Genomic DNA, 24,581 nt, shown 5'->3' on the forward strand with positions numbered 1-24,581 from the left:
AATGCCGAATCGCCAAAATATTAGGTACTATGTTCAAAATAATTAATGATATGGCTCCTGATTTCTTAGTCAGCAGCGTACATTCTGTGTACATTAAGCGTATTTTCAACAATTCATCTTTGGAATAGTCTGAGAGCGGAAATAAGAAATTGTTAATAATGACATCTTTTTAAAAAGCTGTAGCACCGGATGTTTACAAAGTACCCTCATTCCATTTATGCGAAAATCGAAAAGATGTTTTACACACTATATCAAGAGATGCTTGTAGTACTTTAAATGCAAATCTATATCGTTGTCATACTATGGATCTCTCGTGTAATTGTGGACATTACTTTGAAAGCACTCTCATCATTATTTCTTTAAATGTCAATTTTATAACCAGCAAAGACAAATTCTTTTAACATGTCTAAACAGTTTTGAACCAATTAATCTTCAGTTGATATTAAATGGTCGAGACGATGAGTTTTTGTTTTGTTTAACGACACCACTGAAGCACATTAATTAATCATTGGCTATTGGATGTCATTTGGTAATTCCGACTCATTTGAAGAATCAGTTATTTTCCTAATGCAGCAAGGGATCTTTTATATGCACTTTCCCACAGACAGGAAAGCACATACCACGGCCTTTGTCCAGTTGTGGTGCACTGGTTGGAACGAGAAAAAATTCAATCAGCTGAATGGATCCACCAAGGTAGTTAGATCCAACGACGCAAGCATCTCAAGCGAGCACTCAACTCAACCGATGTTTAATGATGATACCAATAAACAAATATTTGAGCATTTTCACAAATATGTACTTTAAACAGATAAATGATTTGACTAAGAAAACTTTATCTCGTGGTGCGGAATCATTTATTTATTTGTTGTTACTTTTACTATTATATTGTTATTTTATTAGATAAAATGATAATAATGGATACTGTTAAACCATCGATTACTCCTATTTCTTTTCTTTTTCTTTTCTTCCTTTCAGTTTATTCAATCGTTTTTCAGAAACGTTTACTTTCATTGATTGATTTATTTATTGAAAATTGCAGTCGCCATTATTGTACAATTTGATGTTTGTAATTAGGAGAGGGCCTCGTAAGTTGGATAACTTCTGCACAATCCTTGTGTGTATGTGTGTGTGTAGTGTGTGTCTGTGCAGTGTGTGTGTGTGTGTGTACATTGTGTGTATGTATGTATATAGTCGAACCCCCCTAGCCTACGCCCCTGGGAGCATGTACTTGAATAAAACAATAACTTTATATACGGTATGTATTATGACAGTGCAGGTCAATACATGTATATATCTTGTGACCGTTATGGCAAGTTCAGCTATCCATTTTGGACAATAAATCGTGTTTATTGTAATTTTGGTGACCGTTATTCCAGGTCCAGCCATTCATCTTTTTCCACAAAAAAACACTAAAAGTTGCCGAGGTAAAATAAAGAAGTAAATGCATTGGGCGGGATTTATGGTGGCCGTTAGACCGGTCTCGACTATATATATATATATATACCCGTGACAATAGTGCCAGATGCCAAAATGGCAAAACGCGTATTTTTCACTTGAAAGTTCATGTGGCAATCCGAGATTCTTGTGCAACATTCTCCTTTACATCATAACACAATCAAGAATCAATGCCGTTACTTTACCAAACTTTCACCGTAACAAATCCACGATGCCTAGACTTTCAGAAAATCAACGCAACCAAGCAATAAATCTTTTAGCACCAGGAATTTCTGCCAGAGAGATAGCTAGACGATTTAATTGTTACCATACGACAATTACACGATTAGATGTAAGGTATAGACAGACAGGAGTTACCCGGGATCGACCGAAAGAAAAAGAAAGAAATGTTTTATTTAACGACGCACTCAACACATTTTATTTACGGTTATATGGCGTCAGACATATGGTTAAGGACCACACAGATTTTGAGAAGAAACCCGCTGTCGCCACTACATGGGCTACTCTTTCCGATTAGCAGCAAGGGATCTTTTATTTGCGCTTCCCACAGGCAGGATAGCACAAACCATGGCCTTTGTTGAACCAGTTATGGATCACTGGTCGGTGCAAGTGGTTTACACCTACCCATTGAGCCTTGCGAAGCACTCACTCAGGGTTTGGAGTCGGTATCTGGATTAAAAGTCCCATGCCTCCACTGGGATCCGAACCCAGTAGGCCCTACCTACCAGCCTGTAGACCGATGGCCTAACCACGACGCCACCGAGGCCGGTAAGGGATCGACCGAGACCCGGTGCACAACGCTAACCAACACCAGCCCAAGTCCATCATATACGGCCGCTTCATTTACCTGACCATTTCCGAACATCAACACGTACAGCTGCAGAAGTCATTGGTAGACGAGGACCAATAGCTCCCATCACAGTACGACGTCGATTAGGAGCCCCGGGCTACGCGCAAGACGACCTTACGTTGGACCAATTTTGACTCAAAGGCACCGTCAGCAGCGAATGCAGTGGGCACAGCAACATCACACCTAGCGTAGATTGCAGTGGAGGCAAGTCCTTGTCACAGACGAAAGCAAGTTCCATCTCTATCACGCTAGCGGTCGTCAACGCGTCTGGAGACAACGCGTGGAACGTTTTGCAGATTGCTGTGTTTTGGAATTCAACAGATGGTTTGGGGAGGTTTCAGCTACCATCACCGGACTCCCCTGTACATTTGGAGAGAATGCGTTACTGCTGTGAATTACAGAGATCACGTTCTGCGGCCAATAGTTATTCCCCATTTTCGTGCCCATCCATAATTACAGATTTTGCAGCAAAACAATACTCGTCCGCACGCTGCACGTGTATGCATGCAGTTTTTGCAACGTAGTCACATCAACGTCATGCAATGGCCTGCAATGTCACCTGATATAGCACCCATTGAACACGTGTGGGACGAAATTGGGAGGCGACTGCCCTGAGGGCAGTAGTTACAGACTGCAACAGTTAGAGGACGCTTTGGTGCGAGAATGGAACAGAATTCCACAGACATTCTTCCAAAACCTTAAAATGCAGACCTATATCGTTGTGGTCTTACTATGGATCCCTCATGTAATTGTGGACATTACTCTGAAAGCACTCGTCATTATTTCTTTGAATGTCAAACCAGCAAAGACAAAGGCTTTTAACATCTCTAAACAGTTTTGAACCAATTAATCTTGATATTAAAACGGTCGAGACACGTTTAGTGATGATACCAATAAACAAATATTTGAGCAATGTTCACAAATAATAACATATTAAACAGACACAACGATTTAACTAAAAAAACTGTTAACAAACACACAAATACATTTTAACATTAAATCGTGGTGCGGAATAATTTATTTATTTGTTGTTACTTTTTTACCATTTGGGCTGTCTTGAGAAGATAAAATGTTAATAATGAATATTATAAAACCATCGATTACTTCTATTTCTTTCCTGTCTTTTCAGTGTATTATTGATACCCTAAATGACATAAAACCACCATAAAACGTCGTATGTACCCTAGACAGGTTTAGCACACATAAGCGAGAATAAATTATTTATTTTACAACATGGTCCGATTCACTGTTCACAGCACCACGGCTAGTCCGAATCGAACGTTGCAAATGTGTGGAGAAAACACGTCCGCTAGACTGGTTTATGCGCTTCATAGTAAACCTAATGACCACGTTGGAAGCTACACAAACAGTCCGCGAGCGTTAGCGTTGCTCGTTGTCGCTGAACACGGGACTGAATTATGATAAAAAGTAGCAATTTTTTTTAGCGTTATGGTCTAGTGCCTGTGTCTCACTTTAAGGTACCATTTCCTTAATTAAAGTTGACGGAACATAGAGGGTAACCGTAGGTACGCCAGCTCCGAAAGGACAATGTGTGATACATACATAGTCCGTTTTACAACTAACAGAAACACACTCAAGTTTAGTTAATGAGTTATCACCAATAACCTAATGCCGTACAGACATTGAGATGATTCCGGACGTTCCTGCAGTCCCTTCTCTCTCTCTCTCTCTCTCTCTCTCTCTCTCTCTCTCTCTCTCTCTCTCTCTCTCTCTCTCTCTCTCTCTCTCTCTCTCTCTCTCTCTCTTTCTGTGTGTGTGTCTGTCACTCTGTCTCTCTCTCTGCGTGTCTGTCTCTGTCTGTCTGTCTCTCTCCCTCTCTCTCTGCGTGTGCGTGTCTATGCATGTGCATGTCAAAACACATTACTTAAGGTCGACGACAGTCACTTTTCGCACCCTTGTTTTGGGTTCGTACACAATAAATATAGCATATCTTACCGTAATTTCACTTGAAATCCATAGTTCGTAAAAGGTACAATTTTTTAAGCACAAGATTTTCTTCAAACACATTCAGATGCATTAGTAATGTTCAAACAAAAAAATTTCAATACCAAGTTGGCATTGGAATTTTTCCAGCATTCTTAAAACGGAAACGTCATGTACCCAGTGTAAGGTTATTGTAAGGCGATTCAAAGTGACGTCATTGGAATACTGATGTCATTCAAATTCAGAATTAGCTATATTATTACAATGCTTCGCCACATTAAAATAAAAACTGATCTACTAATCTTGACCCCTGTCAAATTTCTATAACAAGCGGACAACGTTGTTTACAGGTTGGTATTTTGTTATTTTTCATAATTCTGGACAAAATATTAATTTTAAAGGAATGCTAAAGCAAGGCTTTTGGACTGGTATGCATATTCAACGATACATAATGCACATTATTGCTTAATATAAACAAGTATAATCGTATAGTTAATTAATAAAACGGTTAAATGTGACGGCTATTATATATAACGGGCACAGCCATTTTGTACCATCCCAGTGAATACGCCCTCTGGAGAGCTGATGGTTACATAATACCTAACATGTCACGTCAGGAATTAGTCTTCGAACTGAAAAAACAAAACATACCTGATTTTTGCGGATGCATCGCAATGTTTTGTAATAATATCAATCCCAGTAACACAACAACGTGTATATGTGGTTTATTTTTCAATACAAAATAAACCACCATTGTCAAAGTGTTGAAATAACTGTATTATAACTGTATTATATTTTGTATATAAATTAAAACACGTACTGAAGTAATAGTGAAAGTGTTTTTTTGGTTAATTGGTCTTTTTTTCCTCCGTGGCCTGTACCTATGGTTCTTGATTGGCAGGTGTATATTTAGACGGTCCCCAGGCACTGTGTCTAGACACACTAAAAAGATGTGCCTCTTTTATTAAGATCACAGGGTATTGTGTGATAACCTCAAATTGTAATGGACTTTACCAGCCGTTTTGCTTTATTACTGTAAGTAATTCTGTAAAACCCTTGATTAAGTAGACTTTTCCATCTAAAATCACAAAACTGACCAATTATGTAGTCCCAAAGAAAAGAAAATTATCACTTGGGTATTGTAAGTGGTCGTTTTTGCTTTTGCACGAACGTATCCTATCAATAGGCCTAATAATATGCATTTTTTCTTTGGATTTTTTAAAAGAAAAAAATACTATAACTCCCATTTCATTATATTGATGCAAACTGAAATATATTTAGTTATACTATCAAGTCATTTATGTTGTTTTACAAGTCAGGTTGATGAAAGCGAAGCGCCTTATCGTAAATTAGAGTGTTTGTTTACACTGTGCATAATAGAGAAGTTGGACCTGAGCTGACGTCACTTCGCCCCAAGCTATACCACCGGACGTAAAAAAAACGAAACAAAATGGCTGCCCCCAGTTGGCAGGAATAATCATGTTTTTTTATTAATTCTAAAATTACGCGTTTTTCATTTGTTAAAGTGTCAGTGTATGTTGGTGGTCCGGGTATGCATCTTTCCAACACACAAGGCTCTTGTTGGAGTTTAGTCTACCTTTAAGTTTCAAAAGATGAAAGAAATAAAAAGTACCTTTTGTCAAATATATCATATAAAAAAATTACCGTTGGATATGTTTTATTTACTGTGTACGAAGCCAAAACAAGGGTGCGAAAAGTGACTCTTGTCGACCTTAGATTTTATTGTTTAGATTATTAATTTCCGTACATCCAAATGTTTTTCATATTTTTAAAATGTATGTGCATCTGAGTTCTAAGTAACTATTATGGAGTCAAATTTTAGTCTTATTTTTAAGGCTATTTTATTGTTTCAACATCACTAACTTTTGTTTCACTCTGTTATAAGCTTATCCAAATGTGTTAAACTAAACTTAGTGTCCATTTTTACGGGTTGAAACTAGGGTTTGCACCTTTAATTGTCATGAATCCACAAAGGGGACTGTCTTGAATTTGCTGCCATAGTTTTTGACATATAACATTTGTACCGACTAAAATTACATACTGAATACAAATTCTTGTTGAGAATATCAGTATCTGTACATTCAATTTGTTTCTGATCATCCTACTGTTGGTAAGTAACACAAACTGGATTTGGATTCCCAATAATTTTGTACATACGAAAAAGTGTATATTAGGAAATAAAATGAAGTTTGAGCTAGTACAAATGCTAGGATGACCAAAAACACAATACACAGCCACTGATATATGTTACACAGAAATATTTACTTAATTGTAATTAAGAATAATTATATTGTCTCTGTTAGTCGACAACATCTTAACAATGGCAACAAACCTTACACAAATATTTATATTAATAGGCATTGGAAGCATTTCCCTCTTCTCTTTCCTTAAGTTGAAGACCATAACTATGAAACTGAGATAACTAGAAGGCATGTATGCATTGCCACTTCTCAACTGAAAGTCGCATTAATAACAGCCACCTCTTCTGATATTGAAACATATTTTGCTTGTGACTAAGGTTGTCATGGATTATTAATTATTATATACTCTGATACTATCCTAAGTTGCACCTTTTGACTTTATTATGGTATAATTTAGTGTCAACTTCTTAATTTAAGCCCTAGGCCTAATTTTAGATAAAATTTTATCTTCTCCAGGGTGGTAGTTTTCATATTTAAGCCCAGAGCTTAAATAAAGGAAATCCTGGTAGCTATTGTTGGAAATATGAAAAAACAAAACGAATTAAAATTGCATGCGTTGACCAGAGACCAGCAATATATAAATATTTGGCCTTATGTTTTATTATTATTATTTTCCAGTCAATATGGGTTCTGATCAGAGTAGTCTACCTGCTGGAGCTCCAGGAAGCAGGATCCGATCACAGCGAGACGAAGAAATTCCATATACACAATTCTCTATTAGCAAGCCCATTGATGGAGGTACTGTCAGAGCTTTTAGTAGGAGTCTTTCTAATAGTATTTATTTAATACCAGGGCTGTCGGAGAACCCCCTCCCCCCTTGAAGGGTGCTTTTTGTTTGTTGTTTTTTCATATACCATAAAGTTCAAGCATAGTTAGCCTGTAACATTCATGAAGACACCAGGAACAAAATCAAAATTACTAGAACACAATCTTCAACAGTGTTATCACTGTGTAGCTATTTCAGTCTTTTTTTCGTTACAACCATTGCCCCACGATGTGGATGACTGGCATGTCATATTGCATATAAAAGACCAATGGATGTTTTTTTTTTTTTGGTAGTTGTCGATGGTATGGCAGCAACTGGTTTCTCGTCGCATTATCTTAGTGTGTTATAACCATAATGTCTGATGTCAATATAACCCTATTAAATTGTGATGAGTGGTACGTCATTGAATACACCATTCAAATTTCTTCTCCTAATGTCGTCAGAACTGCTGTACAAAATATAGAACCACAATGCTCAACGATGCCAAGATACACTATATTCAGCAGGGTGTATTCAACTTTCTTTTCTTTTTTTGGTTTGTTACCAGTAAGGTACAATGTACATAAGTTGCTTTATTTAAGTGTTACAACAAAAATCTGTTCGACAGTTAATCTAATTAAAAATATATTAATCAACATTTATTATTTTATTGAGGTGTAAATTATGAAATACTTTACTTATGAAAAACTAATTTTGTATGACAATTTTTTTTTACAAAAATTACAAAAAATAGGATGTATGCAAAAACTAAAAGAGGGGCACAGAAAAATAAATGGGGATGGCAGAATGTGAAAGGGGTGGGGGGAATGCAAAAGGTGGGTGCAGTATCTCCCTAGAATAGACCATTGAGAACACTGGGAATGATGCCAGATGATAAAAAATAGCCTGTGTTGTCTTTTGCAGACTCCCCACGTCAGTCACCAAGAGCTCAAAATAGACACAAAGTAGTCCTAAAGCCTGACAGAGTGGGAACTCCCAAACATGACATTGTGGTCGTGACCGAAGGTCAGATTCCAGAGAAGGATCCAGACCCTGAACTGACAAAGTTGAATGCTATTCCTGTGTTTTTACCAATTCTACGAGGCTCCCTCAATGTGCCAACCAGTTCACGGGACCTTGACATGTTAGATAAAATGGACTATCGACAGCTGTTGCTGCTATGTCTTCGCTACCAGGAACACTTAAAGCAGTTGTCTGAGGCTGTGGCATTTGATCAGAATGCTTTATGTATTAGAATTAAGGAGGTATGTATAAATCAATGACCATGGTTATATAAATTTACTATTTTTATTGGTTGGTGTAAACTGGAAGGTCTGAAAACAAAAATCCAAAAATTTATTATAGAAATAATGTTATTCAACTTACATGTACCTTGTAACACAACAACAATGCTATGAATTCTATTGTATGTACTCTAATGCAGAAGATGAATTATTATGTCCACTTACGACTGTGGACCACAACACAAATTATTTGGATGTCTGTGTTTCTAATATATGCTCCGTTATTGGATTTTTGAGGGTTACGAATAAAAGTTGTTTTGTGTTTTTGTCATTGCGGAAGCTTGCCTTAAACGGATGATTAGGCAAGGTTTTTAGACTAGTATGCATATTATATTTAACTATATTTAATGCACATATGAACAAGTCTGTCTCTCTCTCTCTCTCTCTCTCTCTCTCTCTCTCTCTCTCTCTCTCTCTCTCTCTCTGTCTCTCTCTGTCTCTCTCTCTCTCTCTCTCTCTCTACATTGTTGTCAAACTAAGAAAACACACATGCGACCTGTTTTACAACAATATTTAATTTCGTCACTTAGTGTTTATTACAGTAATCTTGGGGTGATTATGTCATCATGTAACCATTTATGTCAATTTAAAACTAGACCTGACTTTTTCTTGCAAATAACTTAAACTTAAATCAATTAACTGATCAAATACTTATGGAATAATGCAGGGAGTAATGAAAAATTCCATTGTTATTTTTATATGTGCCAGCTAAAACTACAAGATAGACTTGGCAGATGTCCCAGATTAATAAAGCTAATTAAATAGGCATGTAGGAACGATATATTTTTAGAAAGCCAAAACCATCGAAGCTTGGTCTAGCACTGTCAAAATATGGCACATGTTCTATGTAGTCTTCTGTCTTTTGCACAAGCGGTGTGTTTTGTCTCATTTGATTCAATGCGTTTCTTTTTTTACTGGTACTGGAACCAAACCTAGACACCCCTCTTGTCGCAGGTGTGTTTTGTGACTAATTGTCTGGTCAATGTTACGAACTGACAATATCACTTACAAGGTGTTCCGAACATGTATGTACTCAACAGATGACATTCCAAGGTAATTGAAAAAAAAAAAAAAAATAATTAAAAAAAATTCTTAAAATAATAATAAAAAGATAATGAGCGATTCATCATTTTGTGGGGATTTTCAGGCTTAATAGTTAGTGTAAGAAAATCAATGGTTGCCCAATAGACTACATGTATCTTTGTAAAATTTGTACGGGTAGTTGCCCTAAGCCAATAAAGGTCGCAACAGGTGACTGGGGGACTGCTAATTTTCAACCCTGGTTCTGTATAATATCAATCCCAGTGGCAGTAAGCCAGAAATAAGTATACATTAGTTTCCTATATTTTAATGACAGTTAAACTAGACAGGCAATTATATTCCAAGGTGGCTGAAAAAATATTTATTTTATTTTAGATAGACCACACAATATATGTGTTGAATCTGGCTCTAGCTGAAAGACAGAGACGGTATGCCAAGTTTACAGAGCAGTTCAGTAGAATTAGTGAGACTGTGGCTGTGCTTAAGAAGATCAAGGCTAGGGTTGGTGATATTGGGCCACGGATGGACAACCTCAACAGAATGTTGCCATCTAGTGAGCAGCTGGAGCCATTCTGCATGAAAATGAGAAAGTCGACCATCCCATGAGTCAATCCCTCTGGTGAGGTCAATGTATCTGCCAGGAGGGCCATGCTTGAACATTCTGTGGAGTGAAAGCTTGTGTGTCAACAATTAAAGTGCAAATTGGTGTTACGATGTCACCACATGTTTATTTTAGATGCATGTTAGTCTTAAACTAGGATAAAATAAGATTTGTGTATGCATTGGCTTAACACCTGTACTTTTTGTAAATTCAGCCCTAGAAAATTGTATGATGTCAAGACATCTCAGAGTGCAAATCCATTTTACTACATGTCGATTGAAATGCTGTTTTCTTACTGGAAGTAGCTTGGTTTTGCTTCCAACTCCAAGAAGTATTGTATGGCAGTTTCCAAAACATAGCTATGATTTGATGGAATTACTTTATTTATAAATAATAGCACCCAGAACTTGGCCTTGATTTGCATTAAAACTCTTTATTGTTTGCCCAAAAATATTATTGGACAGAATAAGGACTATATATGTATACTATATATGGGTACATACAATATATTTTGACAGGTTCATCATTTAGGGTCTTCAGAATCAAACTGCTTTGTGATACATGTGTGTGTATTTATATATTAATAGACTTCATCATACGTGGTCATGTGGGATAGAAAAAGTACACCCTCGGTGGTGGAAATTTCAACCCGGGACGAGGCTTGCCGAGTCCCAGGGTCGAAATTTCCGCCACCGAGGGTGTACTTTTTCTATCCCACATGACCGCATATGATGGAGTCTTTTTCTCCCATCCATTCGATAAATAAACCATTATTTTACATGAACAAACAAAGATGGCTGAAAAAATAACTTCTTTATTTAACCATTTTATCATAAATAAACTACACTATCATATTTGCCAAGTCTGTTTCATGTGTTAAATATAATTTAACACTACAAATTAACAAGACAGCATTTATAATGAAGGTTTTAATAACAAAATATTGATCTAAAACTAACCAACTCCCATTGATATGACGTCATATATTACCAACGTTGTAATACTCCCCATGTTCAATTCAATGACGTCATGCCCAATCAAGACTGATTTATTTCGCATGGGCTGATGTCATGGAGGAATGGGTCTGTGTTACATAGCTAGGGATGGGAGAAATATATATATTTATTATATACATAGCAATGAAATATATAGATCTTGAAAACCATAAAAGAGATATCCGGTGAAAATATAGAAATCGTATTTACTTTTTTGTAAAAGTGCGCAATTAAATTATCTCTTTTTGTCTCGTTTCTTCGTATTTAAGTTTGATGATTATCAATGCATCTGATCATATTTGAAAAATAGAAAAATGTAATTTAAACAACTACCTATAAAAGAAGTGCAATTACGATAAAATAAAAAAGATTATTTGGGTAAATATGTTCATATTTTATTTCTTACTTAACCTGACTTCTCACCAAGTATATTTTCCCTATTATCACAACCCCAAAACAAGATGTTTTGGATAAAATGGAGAGCATTCAAAGGAAGTCCAAACCCTTTGAGTGAAGAGAAAAGAAGGAAGAGTTACCATGTGATCGGCAATTGGAGACACTGAACACAATGGAAAATTGTAGCCCTTTCATTAGCTGTTGACATGTACGGAGTAGTCTATTGAATATTGGAGAAAATGCACATAGTGAGAAGTCATGTTAATTATTTTTCAAAAAAGGAAATTATAAAAGATTTTTTTTTTTTTACACATAATTATGTACAGTGTATCATACATGTGTATATTACTTTTTCTTACTAATATAGTGTAAAGCACTTTAGAAGAGTGCTGAGCCCTATCCATTATTGTCCTTGATAGGCCCCTCTTTGTGTTCCTCCCTTGACAATCACCTACTGCAGTCACAATAATCCATACCGGTGGTCTAATTAATTGGGACCCTATTATAACCACAGACAAATGTCTCTTTAATCAGTATGCCACATGTGACATCCTAACAGAAATGCTTCCAAACTAAAACTGATATATGTTACATGTAATTATTAAATAAATGTTTAATTTTTAACTGGTATGAACTGCCTACATATGGCTGATTATAACAACAAGTAACTTATATACATGTATAAACCATCGCACAGAGATGACAGCTTAAATCTTTTAAATTATATCATTCTGAATGTTTGTCTGTTATGATTATTGCTGGCAATTTTTGGGTGAGTGGGGAGGCACCTTTGCAACAGTTTCCAGTGTTCAGAAGTGCCGACACATGACTTCACTGAGAAATCCCTGCTGCAGTTATGTATAGGCAAAGGTTCTCGGCTCATCCGACCATCACATACCCAAGGTGTTTCCAAGTATTTTATAATTTATTTATTTATTCACCCCCCCCCCCCACCCCCCCCCCCCCCCCCCCCCCCCCCCCAAGTCCTTTAATACAAAGATGACTCATGCCAATGATCCACATGCCATTAATAATGATTTATAAAAGGGGAAACAGTTAATGCAAAACAATGAACAAGTAGCAGATTGTATTGCCGGAAAGGTATATGTATATATATCACTTTTTGACTTTGTCGAAACGAGTCTAAGAGTATGTTTTACCACTTAAATGAGTTTATAGACATTCGTAAAGGGCCATTCTCATGATGCGATTAGTCGCACAGATTTGTCGCATGCGATCCAATCATACTGTGAGAACACCTAAATTGGAACGACTTTAGTCTTATACGACAAGTCATGTTGGAATCGTACTGATTAGAACATGTTCTATTTCTCACGACAAATCGTTAGCTTTCAGCCAATCAAATCACATTAAAGTACAACCGGTTAGTTTTGTCACTTGGGTTTTTTTTCATTTGCTTATATACATGTCAAAATATTTGATTTCAATGGTCCATAAAAACCTATTATTGTCCAGATGTGGTCAATAATTGTTTTGTTGACTAATGTCATCAGTAAATTGTCTACGTTCATGTTTTCATTATTTCACTGGAAATTTGTATTCACTTACATTTCCCCGCAAAATATTTTTAAACTGACAAATCGCATGCGACAAGTTTGTGCGACAAATCGCATAATTTGAACGCTGCTTAATGAAAAGGACTTCTGTAACAGAATAGGTATCACTTCCAGAAGGATAGTATCTTCGCAAGCCAAGGTACCGTACAAAAAATGGCTTGCAAAGATGGCAGTCTTGGTAAAGCCCCATTCATGTTATACTAATCCACATGATTCTTCACACATTCAAATCGGTCAATATGTATAATTTGTAATTTGAAAAGACACAAATATTTATTATTTGCAAGTCGAAAGAGAAACCAAATATTACATTACACAAAAAAAAAAATTATGTACCATTATATAGAATCTATATATAAATGGATATTATATCTACTAAACTGAGATTATATTTCTAGTAATTCCAGGTTACATGAAATTGTTATTAGTTTTAAAAAACACATCATTCCTGGGTCATGTAGACCACCTGTCCCTTTTTCCCTGGACTGGGGCAGTTAATTGTAAACAGGGCATCTGTGAATAATAATAATAAAAAAGAAAAAGATATTATGATTTCTTCAAGATCAGAGAGCCAGTGCACCACGACTAGTATATCAAAGGATCTGGTTTGTGCTATCCTGTCTGTGGGATGGTACATATGAAAGATCCCTTGCTACTAATGGGAAAATGTATTGGGTTTCCTTTCTAAGACTATATGTCAAAATTAGCAGATGTTTGACATCCAATAGCTGATAATTAATAAATCAATGTACTCTAGTGATGTCGTTAAACAAATCAAACTTTCTTTCAAAATTCAAGATTATTATATTCAGTAAAAGAAAATCTCATTTGAGGTTTTTGCATATATTTATATTCAACAAACTGGTACCAAGTATTCACTTTGCATTAAATCTTGTAAAGAGATACTGTAATGAATATGCTAATGGCAGATTCACAATAATGGCAGATTCATGATACACACACGAATTTAGTGGGCCTTGTTTCTCTAAATATGCATTATAAATGAAACTTACATTCATTTGGAATACCAAACCTACATTATTGTATGATCCAAAATATTGTAATTAACTACGATTGAGGTAATTCCATGATACGCTTATTTTTTAAAATTTGGAACTCTTCTTGTGATGAGACATGAAAAATACGGAAAAACAGACTCGTAGTGATGAGGCTATATATACGACAACCGTATAATGTATTTTTGGATTTTATATAAACTATCGCCGTGTATAGAGACTTCGCAAATGAGGGCCGGCTATATACATGGTAAATAATAAAAAAATATATTATTTCATGACGAAAATAACTGCGAATACGCTGAAATAAAATAATAAACAGTCTGAACATGAACTCATCATTTATTATTATTATTATTATTAGGCGCGTGTGCAAATTATTTTGACAAAGTGGTATTTCGGTTTTAATGTATAGCGTAAAAAAACCCAGTGTATTGTTGCATATTTTGTTGTCCAAAGGTTGGCTAATTATTACTAAACCCAGTTGAATCCAGTTCTACGTGCAGGGACAAGTTCAGCCTGCTGTTTGTGAGTCTTGCATTTTTTATAGCCAAAACTCCTTCAGATAAAATACCGCCCCTCCACCCCAAAAAGGTAGTAGTAGGCTAATAATAATAGTAGTAGTAGTAGTAGTAGTAGTAGTAGTAGTAGTAATAGAAATAGAAATAATAATTGTGTATTATTATTATTATTATTATTATTACATGTATTATAATGCTGGTAAAATTGCGGTGGGGTGGGTGGGGGCGGTTGTTACAAAAACATTACATAAATTTAGAGGGGGACCCGGGAGTGGTCTCAGATTTACTAGTAGCCTATAAAAATGTATTTTGAGTTTTATTGCCCCTTGCAATTTTGAGCATTTGAAATGTCACTAAATACAGCAAAATAACCTTTTAGTCATATTTATTTACGGTAAAATTAACTTTTTTACAAAATTTACGTAAGCAGCCTCAAAATTGCAATCAGTGAAAAATTATTAAGTTCAAGCCCTGTTGTTAGTTTGTGTACTGTCCGTAGTTGGTTTCTCTTTCAGTTAATCTACCTTAGCCGCTGATAATTTGTAATTGTTATTTTTATTTATTTATTTTTATTTTATTTATTGTTATTATTTATTTATTTATTTATTTATTTATTATAATTAATTTTTTGTTAGTACTGTAGAGACAATATGACGCTATTCATATATCTATGGAAAACGTACACAAAAGGGTCCGCTAAATTCATATACACACACACACACACACACACACCCGTTCAGAAAATGCACTGTTCATACAGTACTTAGTATGTATTTCTCCTGTTCCAGATGGTTCAGTAATATGGATCAATCAAATACATGCACTTGTTTACCGCCTATATACATTTTTGGTGTGAATATAGCCAGCCCTCGTAAGTGGAGGCTATAGACATGGCCTTCGTATATATAGTTACATCATATATAAACACCGTCTAGTTCAGAGTCTTCTTTAAAAATGACCTCACCGTGGTGCAGGGGTGTAACATTCTCTTTGAGAATGGCCAATACAGCACAAAATTGAAGTTTGGAGTAAAATTCAGTATCCATAAAATTCTGTGATATTTGTGTTTTTGCACAGTTCTTTACACTGTTTTTGTTTAAGTCTTGAATTTTTATATTGATGTTGATCATCACTTTATTTATTTGCATTACCATAGTTTGACACCCAATAGCCGATGTATTTTTCGTGCTGGGGTGTCGTTAAACATTCATTCATTCATTCATTCATTCTTTAAAAATGTAACAATTCCTATCCAAGTCAGCTGTTATGGCATATTTTGTATAATAATGAATTTGACAAGGTGGAAAATTACGGTGTTTGTGATCCAGATGTTTAGAGTTTTTCGCGTAGGACTAACGATAAATTTACCTATAGATGCAAAGGCCTAACTAGTCGGGATTGTCGACGTTTAACATGCTTCTGTTACTCAAATAAATTAATGTATAAGCTTATTATCATTCAGTACATGTTTTTATTATTATTTAATAACTTATTTTCATTGGGTTTTTTTCTTCTATTTACCCTACGTCGCAGAGGACGGTCAAGCATTCTCGTTACACGAGCTTGGAAATCGTTTTGGCACTGCGGTTATTCGGGGAATACCCGTCACGTGACTCAAAATAATACGTCACACCTCTGCTCTCCAAATATTCGTTATTTTTCTCAGAATTATGGACCGTACCCATAATTCAATTATTTTTATAAAATATCAATAATAAGTGTGATATGGTCACTGTAGATGGTTCAATAAAGTACTTTCAGGTACAAATCAAATGTATATATTGTCATATAATACCTTGTTGGGTCAATAATTAGGTCAACCATCTGTGAGAGAGCGCGTTTAAATGTTAATTTTCAGTAGTTACAATGTATTTTAATATAAATAACACATTATCAAGCAGTAATGTATTGCGACCAGAATACAGGGCCGTAGCTAGAATTTTAAATTTTATTATTACTAATTTTATTTAAGGGGGTGGGGGCAGATGAATTCTGGGAACGAACGAGCATGGAAGGTGCAAGACACTAGGATATTCGTGGACATGCCTCCAAGGAAATTTTAAAATCTACAGGCTCTAAAATTCCATTTTACAGACATTTCAGGGAGATTACAAACTTAAAACCAAGAAGAGGATTTTCTTCAAGTTTCTATTATTTTTTTACCGGAATTTTTTTTGGGGATAGGGGCAACTGCCGCCTCTTCCCCCCCCCCCCCCCCCCATTAGCTACGGCCTTGAAAAGTTATATGTTCTGGGTAAACGGCGGTTGCTAAAAAAAAAATTATTTCTCATAAACGGTCCCCCACCCCACCCCACCCCCTATTCCTTTCATTTATCGATACTAATTTACAATTTTAACACATCATTTGACGTGATATATTATTTCAGATGAGACTTCTTCGATACCTGTTCCAGCCCATGGGGACAATTTGCACACACGGGTGTGATGAGATAACTGAAATGACTTCATTAGAATGAATTATTCAAAGCAGACGTATGTGTAAAAGAAAGGTGTGTCGGGGTCGGACCTCCTGCTCATATACGTGTGTGTGTGTGTGTGTGTGTGTGTGTGTTCTTTCCAGGACAGCATGACACAAACTCCCTAGGAACTCCACTCGTCACATAATGTACTACACACACGCCTGTAAATGGAAGCAGTAATTGGTTTCGGGGACCACGTATTGAGTTTCCAATTATTGGTTGCTTTTCATTGCTTTTATATAGCCTGAACAGTAATAAAATAAGAACAACGCATTGCTGTCAAAATATTGATTAATTATTTTAATCATATTTGTTTTTCTGTATGGCACAACCTGACGTGTATCTCTCTCTCTCTCTCTCTCTCTATCTCTCTCTCTCTCTCTCTCTCTCTCATACACGCACGTATATAATTATTTCAAGTGGTCCTGTATGTCTTCCTCCTCATGTAAGATGAATACAATATATTCGACGTCGATGACATGCGATCTCAGATCAACAGCGTTGACAACAGCCTCAACCCAAACGACTAGATGATCCACAAGTTCTGTTTCATCATCGTGGACAACCACGTGGACCACATCTGGATAAAGCGTGAACACAAAACAAACAAAAAAGCACCACTAACAAAAGGAGATGAATGGGAATGGGAACTGTATTAACGTGGCCACATCCAATGAAGGTTCAGGCACCCCACCCCGGACTTAGCCTCTGACTTCGCCAGTGACCAATTCCGGGACAGGAGGGGGAGGGTAAGTTTGAGGTGGGCGGAATTTGGAAAAATTTAGCAAAGTTGAGAATAACCATGTCCAGTTAAAATTAAGGCCAAACAAAAAATGTGACTGCTCATCCAAAGTTGAAGGTGATTGGAGCAATTTAAACGGACAAAAATAAAGGGTGCCAGACTGTTTACAAAAAAATAAACAAAGTTTTTGAAATGGCGGCCCAAAATTTTTAAAGTCTGACTAAGTCCATACTCACGGAGGCAAAGGAGGTTAGTAGGGTAGTTGACGTCTAGGGAGTGCCGATGAAATTGGCGATGTCAAGCTGCAGGAGGAACTGCCGGTACGGGTCGGATGCTAGTTGTCTGGTGAGTGGACGGTAATCTTTCCCCGTAAGTGTCTTCATGACGCGATGTATAGTCGGGTTGTCCACCTTCTTCAACAGCAGTCCTTGGTTGTAACGTCCCGCACGGCGAACGGTGATGACAGTCGCGTCTTGTCCCTCACGCAGCTTGACTTTGTAGAACGCGAACTCCCCTTCCTCAGGGCTCCGTGGAAGCTGATGGTAAGCTTCGTGCTTCGGTACACTGGTGAGTCGTCGGACGTCCTCTACGTTCGTCTTCACGAGCTAAACAGCGCTGTTGTAATCGGCCGGCCTGTAGTGACCAATGTTCAGCTCGTTGATGATCCGGTTGCGGCGGTGGAGAAGTCGGTCGGCTTGGCCTGGCTCGTTGACCGCCCGGGGAGGGCGGTTGCCTTTCGCTTCGTCACGGCTACCTTTCGGGCCAGCGCCTCAACGGGTGTCGCCTGTTTAATCGGCGACACAGCCGGAAGCGCAGAAGTAGGTGATGGTGGAGCCGGGAGCTGGTCGCCGGTACGGATAATCACATATGGCTGTGTCCAGATCGTCTGGCTCGGTCGTGTGCGTATTCGGGTCCGTTGGGGCAGGTGCCTCTTCAGTCCTCTTGACGATCCCCTGGGTGGCAGCAGTTTAGCCGCTGGTGTTGTCTCCCCCCGAACCGCCCCTGGCGCATGTCTTCCTTTCTTCTTAAGCCGGTCGCCGTACAACGGGGTCACGGTTGCCCGAGACCCGGTGCCGGTGTAGGCGACACGGTACTGTAACAGCGTTCCATAGGTTCCGGTAAATCCCCCCAGGTGTGTGTGGGGGGGGGGGGGGGAGGGCAACTCAAGAGAGCACGGCACTACGTCTAGCTTCATCTCTGGAAAAAGGAGATGAACATGCAGGCGGATACACAGGAGATTATACGGCGAGTCTCGACTTTGAGATGCGACTGTTCGGGGAGGGGGGGGGGGGAGGGTTGTAGGTTCAGTAATTCTCTCAAGGAAAATGTAAAGATTACTCGCTTTGAACAGGTAGAGGGTCGACGTATACTCCTGTCCCATAAGTGACATGACATGATAATACATGTTGATTGTGATGATAGGCAAATTAAGCATGGTTGAAATAAGTTTATTTTGTGGGTGATGGGTATCCTTGTGATTAAGATTAGCTTATATATTATACGTTTTCCAGATAAGCTTGCTTTAAGCAACAATTATTTCAATCAAAGAGTTTACAGCTATCAAATTATCACTAGAGCATATTGATTTAATAATCATTGGCTATTGGATGTCAAACAATGGGTCATTTTGACATATAGTCTTAGAGAAGAAACCCGCTAAATGTGTCCTTTAGTAGCAAGGGATCTTTTATATGCACTATCACACAGACAGGATAACTTATGCCACTGCCTTTGATATACCAGTCGTGGTGCACTGCTAGAACAAGAAATAGCCCAATGGGCCCACCGACGGGGTTCGATCCTAGCTGAACTCTATAATGTTTCAGATGTCTGGTTTTTACTTAATCAATGACAGCCATGTTGTTTTGTTTTTTGCTTCTTCTTGTTTTTTCCAGTCTTGTTAAAGTCTTTATATGCATTATAATTGGCTGGTATACCAAGTTTCGCTAATATTGGCCACTGATTTCCAAACAAAATTTGTATAAGCGATATTCACCTAAATTCATCAGATCTTGCGCGATACCTCTGAGAAGTAACAGTTATGGAAACGAGCTCTAATATATTTAGAGAATATTTCCACGTTTCCTCACACTCTTGTTTCACTTTATTTTAACTTTATGTAGATTAACCAAACTCTGTGTCCATTTTCTCGAGTTGAAACTAGGGTCTGCGACTTTAATTGGATATAGGCATGGAAATAAATGAATCAATGAATATATTTTTATCCAATTAAAGGGACTGTTTAGAGTGCTGCCATTGCAACATGTTTACGACTAACAGATCCTTTTCGATGACTAAAGGTACATATAAAGATATTTTCCTGTTCATAATATTAGTATAGATCTGTGCATGTGCCTTCTTTCAACCACTTTTAGTGTAGTAATAAACCAAAAACAGCAGTTTAATTTTTAAAATTTCATTTATTTGTATAACTTTGAAGACATATTTAATTGGTGTGGAATACATAAAGTAAGGTAAAGTAAATGCGAATACATGCAAATCAAATATTTGGCCATTAGGCCATTATAAGATAAATCACATATTTTGATTCACCGACATGCCTCGTTTTTTTTTTATTGCCCCCCCCCCCCCCCTCACCCCGCCAAATAAATAAGCGAAAAAAAACCCCCAACAACCCAGAAGCTTTTGTTCGATGTGCGGGATTTCTTTCCAATGTCCTGAAAAATTAAACGACAAATTAAATTTCAAGCCCCCGCCCCCATTAAAAAAATCGGATAAAAATCTAGCATTTTATTAAAATTGGCTTTATCTTTGAATAAATATATTGTTTTACCAGAAATAATTGTATTGAAGTGTGTGTGTGTGTGTGTGTGTGTGTGTGTGTGTGTGTGTGTGTGTTTTGTGTTGCGTATCATATGTCGTTCTTTATAATTAATTTATATGCTATGCTGTGGATTATTGCACAGCTGTATGTATACCACACCCAAATGGTAATGCAAACATGACAATTAACCATAGCAGTCTGCAATACCGTGGAGATTAATTTATACTGCCATTGAAAACTGTACATTAAACGTTTTTCTTTATTGTTTAAAATAAATTATACTTAGCGAACTGAACAAAACAAATATTAGATCAGAAACATGCCACAAAATGAAGTTTGTAACGTTTTACTGTATATAAATCTCAAACTATAAATATGATTTATGGAGCTAAAATGATTTTTTAAATAGCTCACAATAGGAACAACATATTTTCACAAATAACCCGATGTAGAACACTACTAATATATTGCAAATTAAATTAGTGACACTACATTGCTTAAAAATTAATTTAAAGATGCAAGACTAAATGCCAAATAATGAATAATTACATTTCTGCAATGTATAATCGACAAACGGCGCAAACAGTTACATCGATTTATATTAACATTCAGTAAACTATATATATTGAATTAATGCTAGCGTATTTCTAAATAAAGATAAACATAAAATTACATAATATATTAAAGCATATACTGATATTGGTAGATAGATGGATGTATAGATGGATGGATGGATGAATGGATGGATGGGTACACATTGTTGTCACAACCCTAATATAATGTTATGATACATTAATAAACATAAACGAATTTCAAAAATAGAAATCATGTAATGGTTTTAGAATAAATTTAAATTAACGGTACTTGACCATATAACAACATTATAGTATTTCAGTCTAAAACTTAGTTTCTTGCTTGATAAAGTAATCTGCTTCACATCCAGTCACGTGAATTTTATCTTGGAGAGAAAGAAAGAAAGAAATGTTTTATTTAACGACGCACTCAACACATTTTATTTACGGTTATATGGCGTCAGACATATGGTTAAGGACCACACAGATTTTGAGAGGAAACCCGCTGTCGCCACTACATGGGCTACTCTTCCGATTAGCAGCAAGGGATCTTTTATTTGCGCTTCCCACAGGCAGGATAGCACAAACCATGGCCTTTGATGAACCAGTTATGGATCACTGGTCGGTGCAAGTGGTTTACACCTACCCATTGAGCCTTGCGGAGCACTCACTCAGGGTTTGGAGTCGGTATCTGGATTAAAAATCCCATGCCTCGACTGGGATCCGAACCCAGTACCTACCAGCCTGTAGACCGATGGCATGCCACGACGCCACCGAGGCCGGTTTTATCTTGGAGAGAAGACTTGAAGTCATCTGCCAACTTGTCTGGTACTCCACAATCCAGTTTTGAAATCTTTTTAGGAGAGAAGTATAGTCTTATGTTAATGACTGTTCGAAACGTTCTGAAGTAACACACCCCTGGCGATTTAATAAATAGGATGTATTTGTTTGAAGTGTTCTGAATTATCACACCTCCTGGCGATTTAATAAATAGGATGCATTTGTTTGAAGTGTTTTGAATTTTCACACCTCCTGACGATTTAATAAATATGATATATTTGTTTGAAGTGTTCTAAATTATCACACTTCCTGACGATTTAATAAATAGGGTGTATTTAGTTTGTGTTCTAAATTATGACACGTCCTAACTATTTGTTAAATAGGATATATTTGTTGAAGTGTTCTGAATTATGACACCTTCTAACTATTTAATAAATAAAATATATTTGTCTGATGTGTTCTGAATTACCATATCTCAATATAGGATGTATTTAACAGGTATATTTTAGACAGACAAACAAAAGTACTCCAAACAAAGAGAAAAGCAAACAAAAAACAAACAGGCCTATAGAGCTCCGCCATTTATTTTTCAGTTTTGTTAGTATTAGATAATTCATTAATTTGGAAGGACCACCCTAAAATTTCCATCTGTTAAATTTAAGAATTATTGAATAAAACCCGCATGAGACATATATTGAGATTTGTAAAATAACTTATTATAATACATTTTATGAAATTTGTTATCTTCAAATTATAGTTTTGGGGGACATTTTTCAGAACTAATGTTAGATTTTATTTAAATTTCAAACGATCTCTGTTAGTTTGTGAAGACTGTTCCTGGTAATACTTATACTAAATTTCAGAACTATCCAATCAAAATTTTAGAAGATCGACTGATATATTTTCAATGTTAAATTATAATTTAAAATGTTTAAATTTATTAAAAATTAACAAATTAAAAATTTCAAAAATATTTGTACTGCCCCAGAAAATCATACTAACAAATTTTAGAACTATCCAATTGAACCTCTACGAGAAGATAGACTTTCAAATTTTCTATTTAAATGTTTTAAACATTTAATAGAAATTCAAAATTTCGAAATTATCTCTCTATTAGTTTGTGGAGGTTCATTGTACCAAGTGTCAGAACAATTTAATCAAGACAATAGGAGATGATAAACTTAAAAAAACAAAAACAACAGTTGACGGATGGACGGATAGAAAGACAGATAGACAGACAGACTGACTAAAGCTGGAGAAATTGGTATTAGAAAAACTCCTCTGACTAACGCCATAGCTGAACTAAAAACAACTGAAAACAAACCCAGTGAAAAACAACAAAATCCACAGCAGTATTCAAAATTCTGGCTCGCGTCAAGCCATAACACCAAAACACCGTCTTGATATTCTACAGACATTCAGACAACAACGAACAGAGCGGTTCTATAGAAATAAATATTCTCAGCAAGAAACTAAGTTTCAAAGTGAAGTGCCTACAGTGTTTTTATATAAGTAAATATCTTTAAAATAGATTGGTGCAGAGGTGTTTCAAGCGTCATGTACATGTAAACGATGAATTCCTACTGATACTTAATTCCATGAATTTCATAGTTTGTTGGTACTTAAAGTAGTTTTAAACATGACATTTCAAAACCAGTGTTTATCTAGTTAGCAATTCCAACCTGAATACAAAAGCAAAATATACTCTGTCAAAAAAGAAACGCATAGGTGATAGGGAAAGAAGAAAAGTGTGCCCAAATGCACCCTAAAACAAATTTAACGCACGTTGTGGCACGCTGTGCGAAAATTGCAGGAAATCGGCGTGAAATGGTCAGATTTTGGTGAATGCACGTGAAACTCGGGGAAAAGATTGGGGGTAGTGATGGGTATTTAAAGCTGCAATGCTCGCAATGATGCCTCATTTCCATTTCGACGTAGATGAGTTACAAGATGCCAAGACTAAGCCTGCTGAATCGATATATTGCAATAGGCCGCCTCCAGTTATGTGAATCGCAGTCGCACGCCACATGAACGTCCATCAGAGCACTATTTCACATCTCTGGGACAGGTACCAGCAGTTTCAATCAGCTGAAGACCGGCCCAGAAGTGGAAGACCTCGCATAACAACTGCAGCACAAGATCGCTACATCCGGGTTCTGCACTTGCGTCACCGAACGAACACTGCTGGACGCATACCTGGTTTGAGAAGGGTGTCTGCACAAACCATTCGGAACCGATTTCGAGAAGCTGGTTTACAGGCTAGGAGACCATATGTTGGCCCCGTCCTGCGACGTCAACATCGACATTTACGTGTTCGCTGGTGCACGAATGTACAGGGATGAACTTGGGAATCTGGCGGCGAGTATGGTTCAGCGACGAGTCACGTTTCCTTCTACAGCGACGTGATGGACGACAACGCATTTACAGATGCCACAATGAACGTTTTGCCAACAACTGCGTCGCCCAAGTCGACAGATTCGGTGGAGGGAGTGTCATGATGTGGTGAGCCATCTCATACACCGGCAGAAGCGAACTAGTGTTCGTACAAGGCAACC

The 24,581-nt window shown here is 36.9% G+C and overlaps 1 protein-coding gene across 2 annotated transcripts; it reads left to right on the top strand.

Annotated features, from left to right (window-relative positions):
- Positions 1-3,659: 3,659 nt before the first annotated feature.
- On the top strand, positions 3,660-10,831 carry LOC121372056 (BLOC-1-related complex subunit 5-like). Of its 2 annotated transcripts, none has more exons than XM_041498308.1 (4): positions 3,660-3,783; positions 7,090-7,209; positions 8,141-8,481; positions 9,937-10,831. In XM_041498308.1, exons 2-4 carry the CDS (start codon positions 7,095-7,097, stop codon positions 10,165-10,167), a joined length of 687 nt encoding a protein of 228 aa, XP_041354242.1. In that variant the 5' UTR covers positions 3,660-3,783; positions 7,090-7,094; the 3' UTR covers positions 10,168-10,831. The 2 variants fall into 2 exon arrangements, with proteins under 2 accessions (XP_041354242.1, XP_041354241.1); XM_041498307.1 differs by having other exon boundaries at positions 3,699-3,831.
- The last annotated feature ends 13,750 nt before the right edge of the window (positions 10,832-24,581 follow it).

The sequence above is a fragment of the Gigantopelta aegis genome, chromosome 4 (assembly GCF_016097555.1).
Source record: "Gigantopelta aegis isolate Gae_Host chromosome 4, Gae_host_genome, whole genome shotgun sequence".
Lineage (NCBI taxonomy): Eukaryota > Metazoa > Mollusca > Gastropoda > Neomphalida > Peltospiridae > Gigantopelta > Gigantopelta aegis.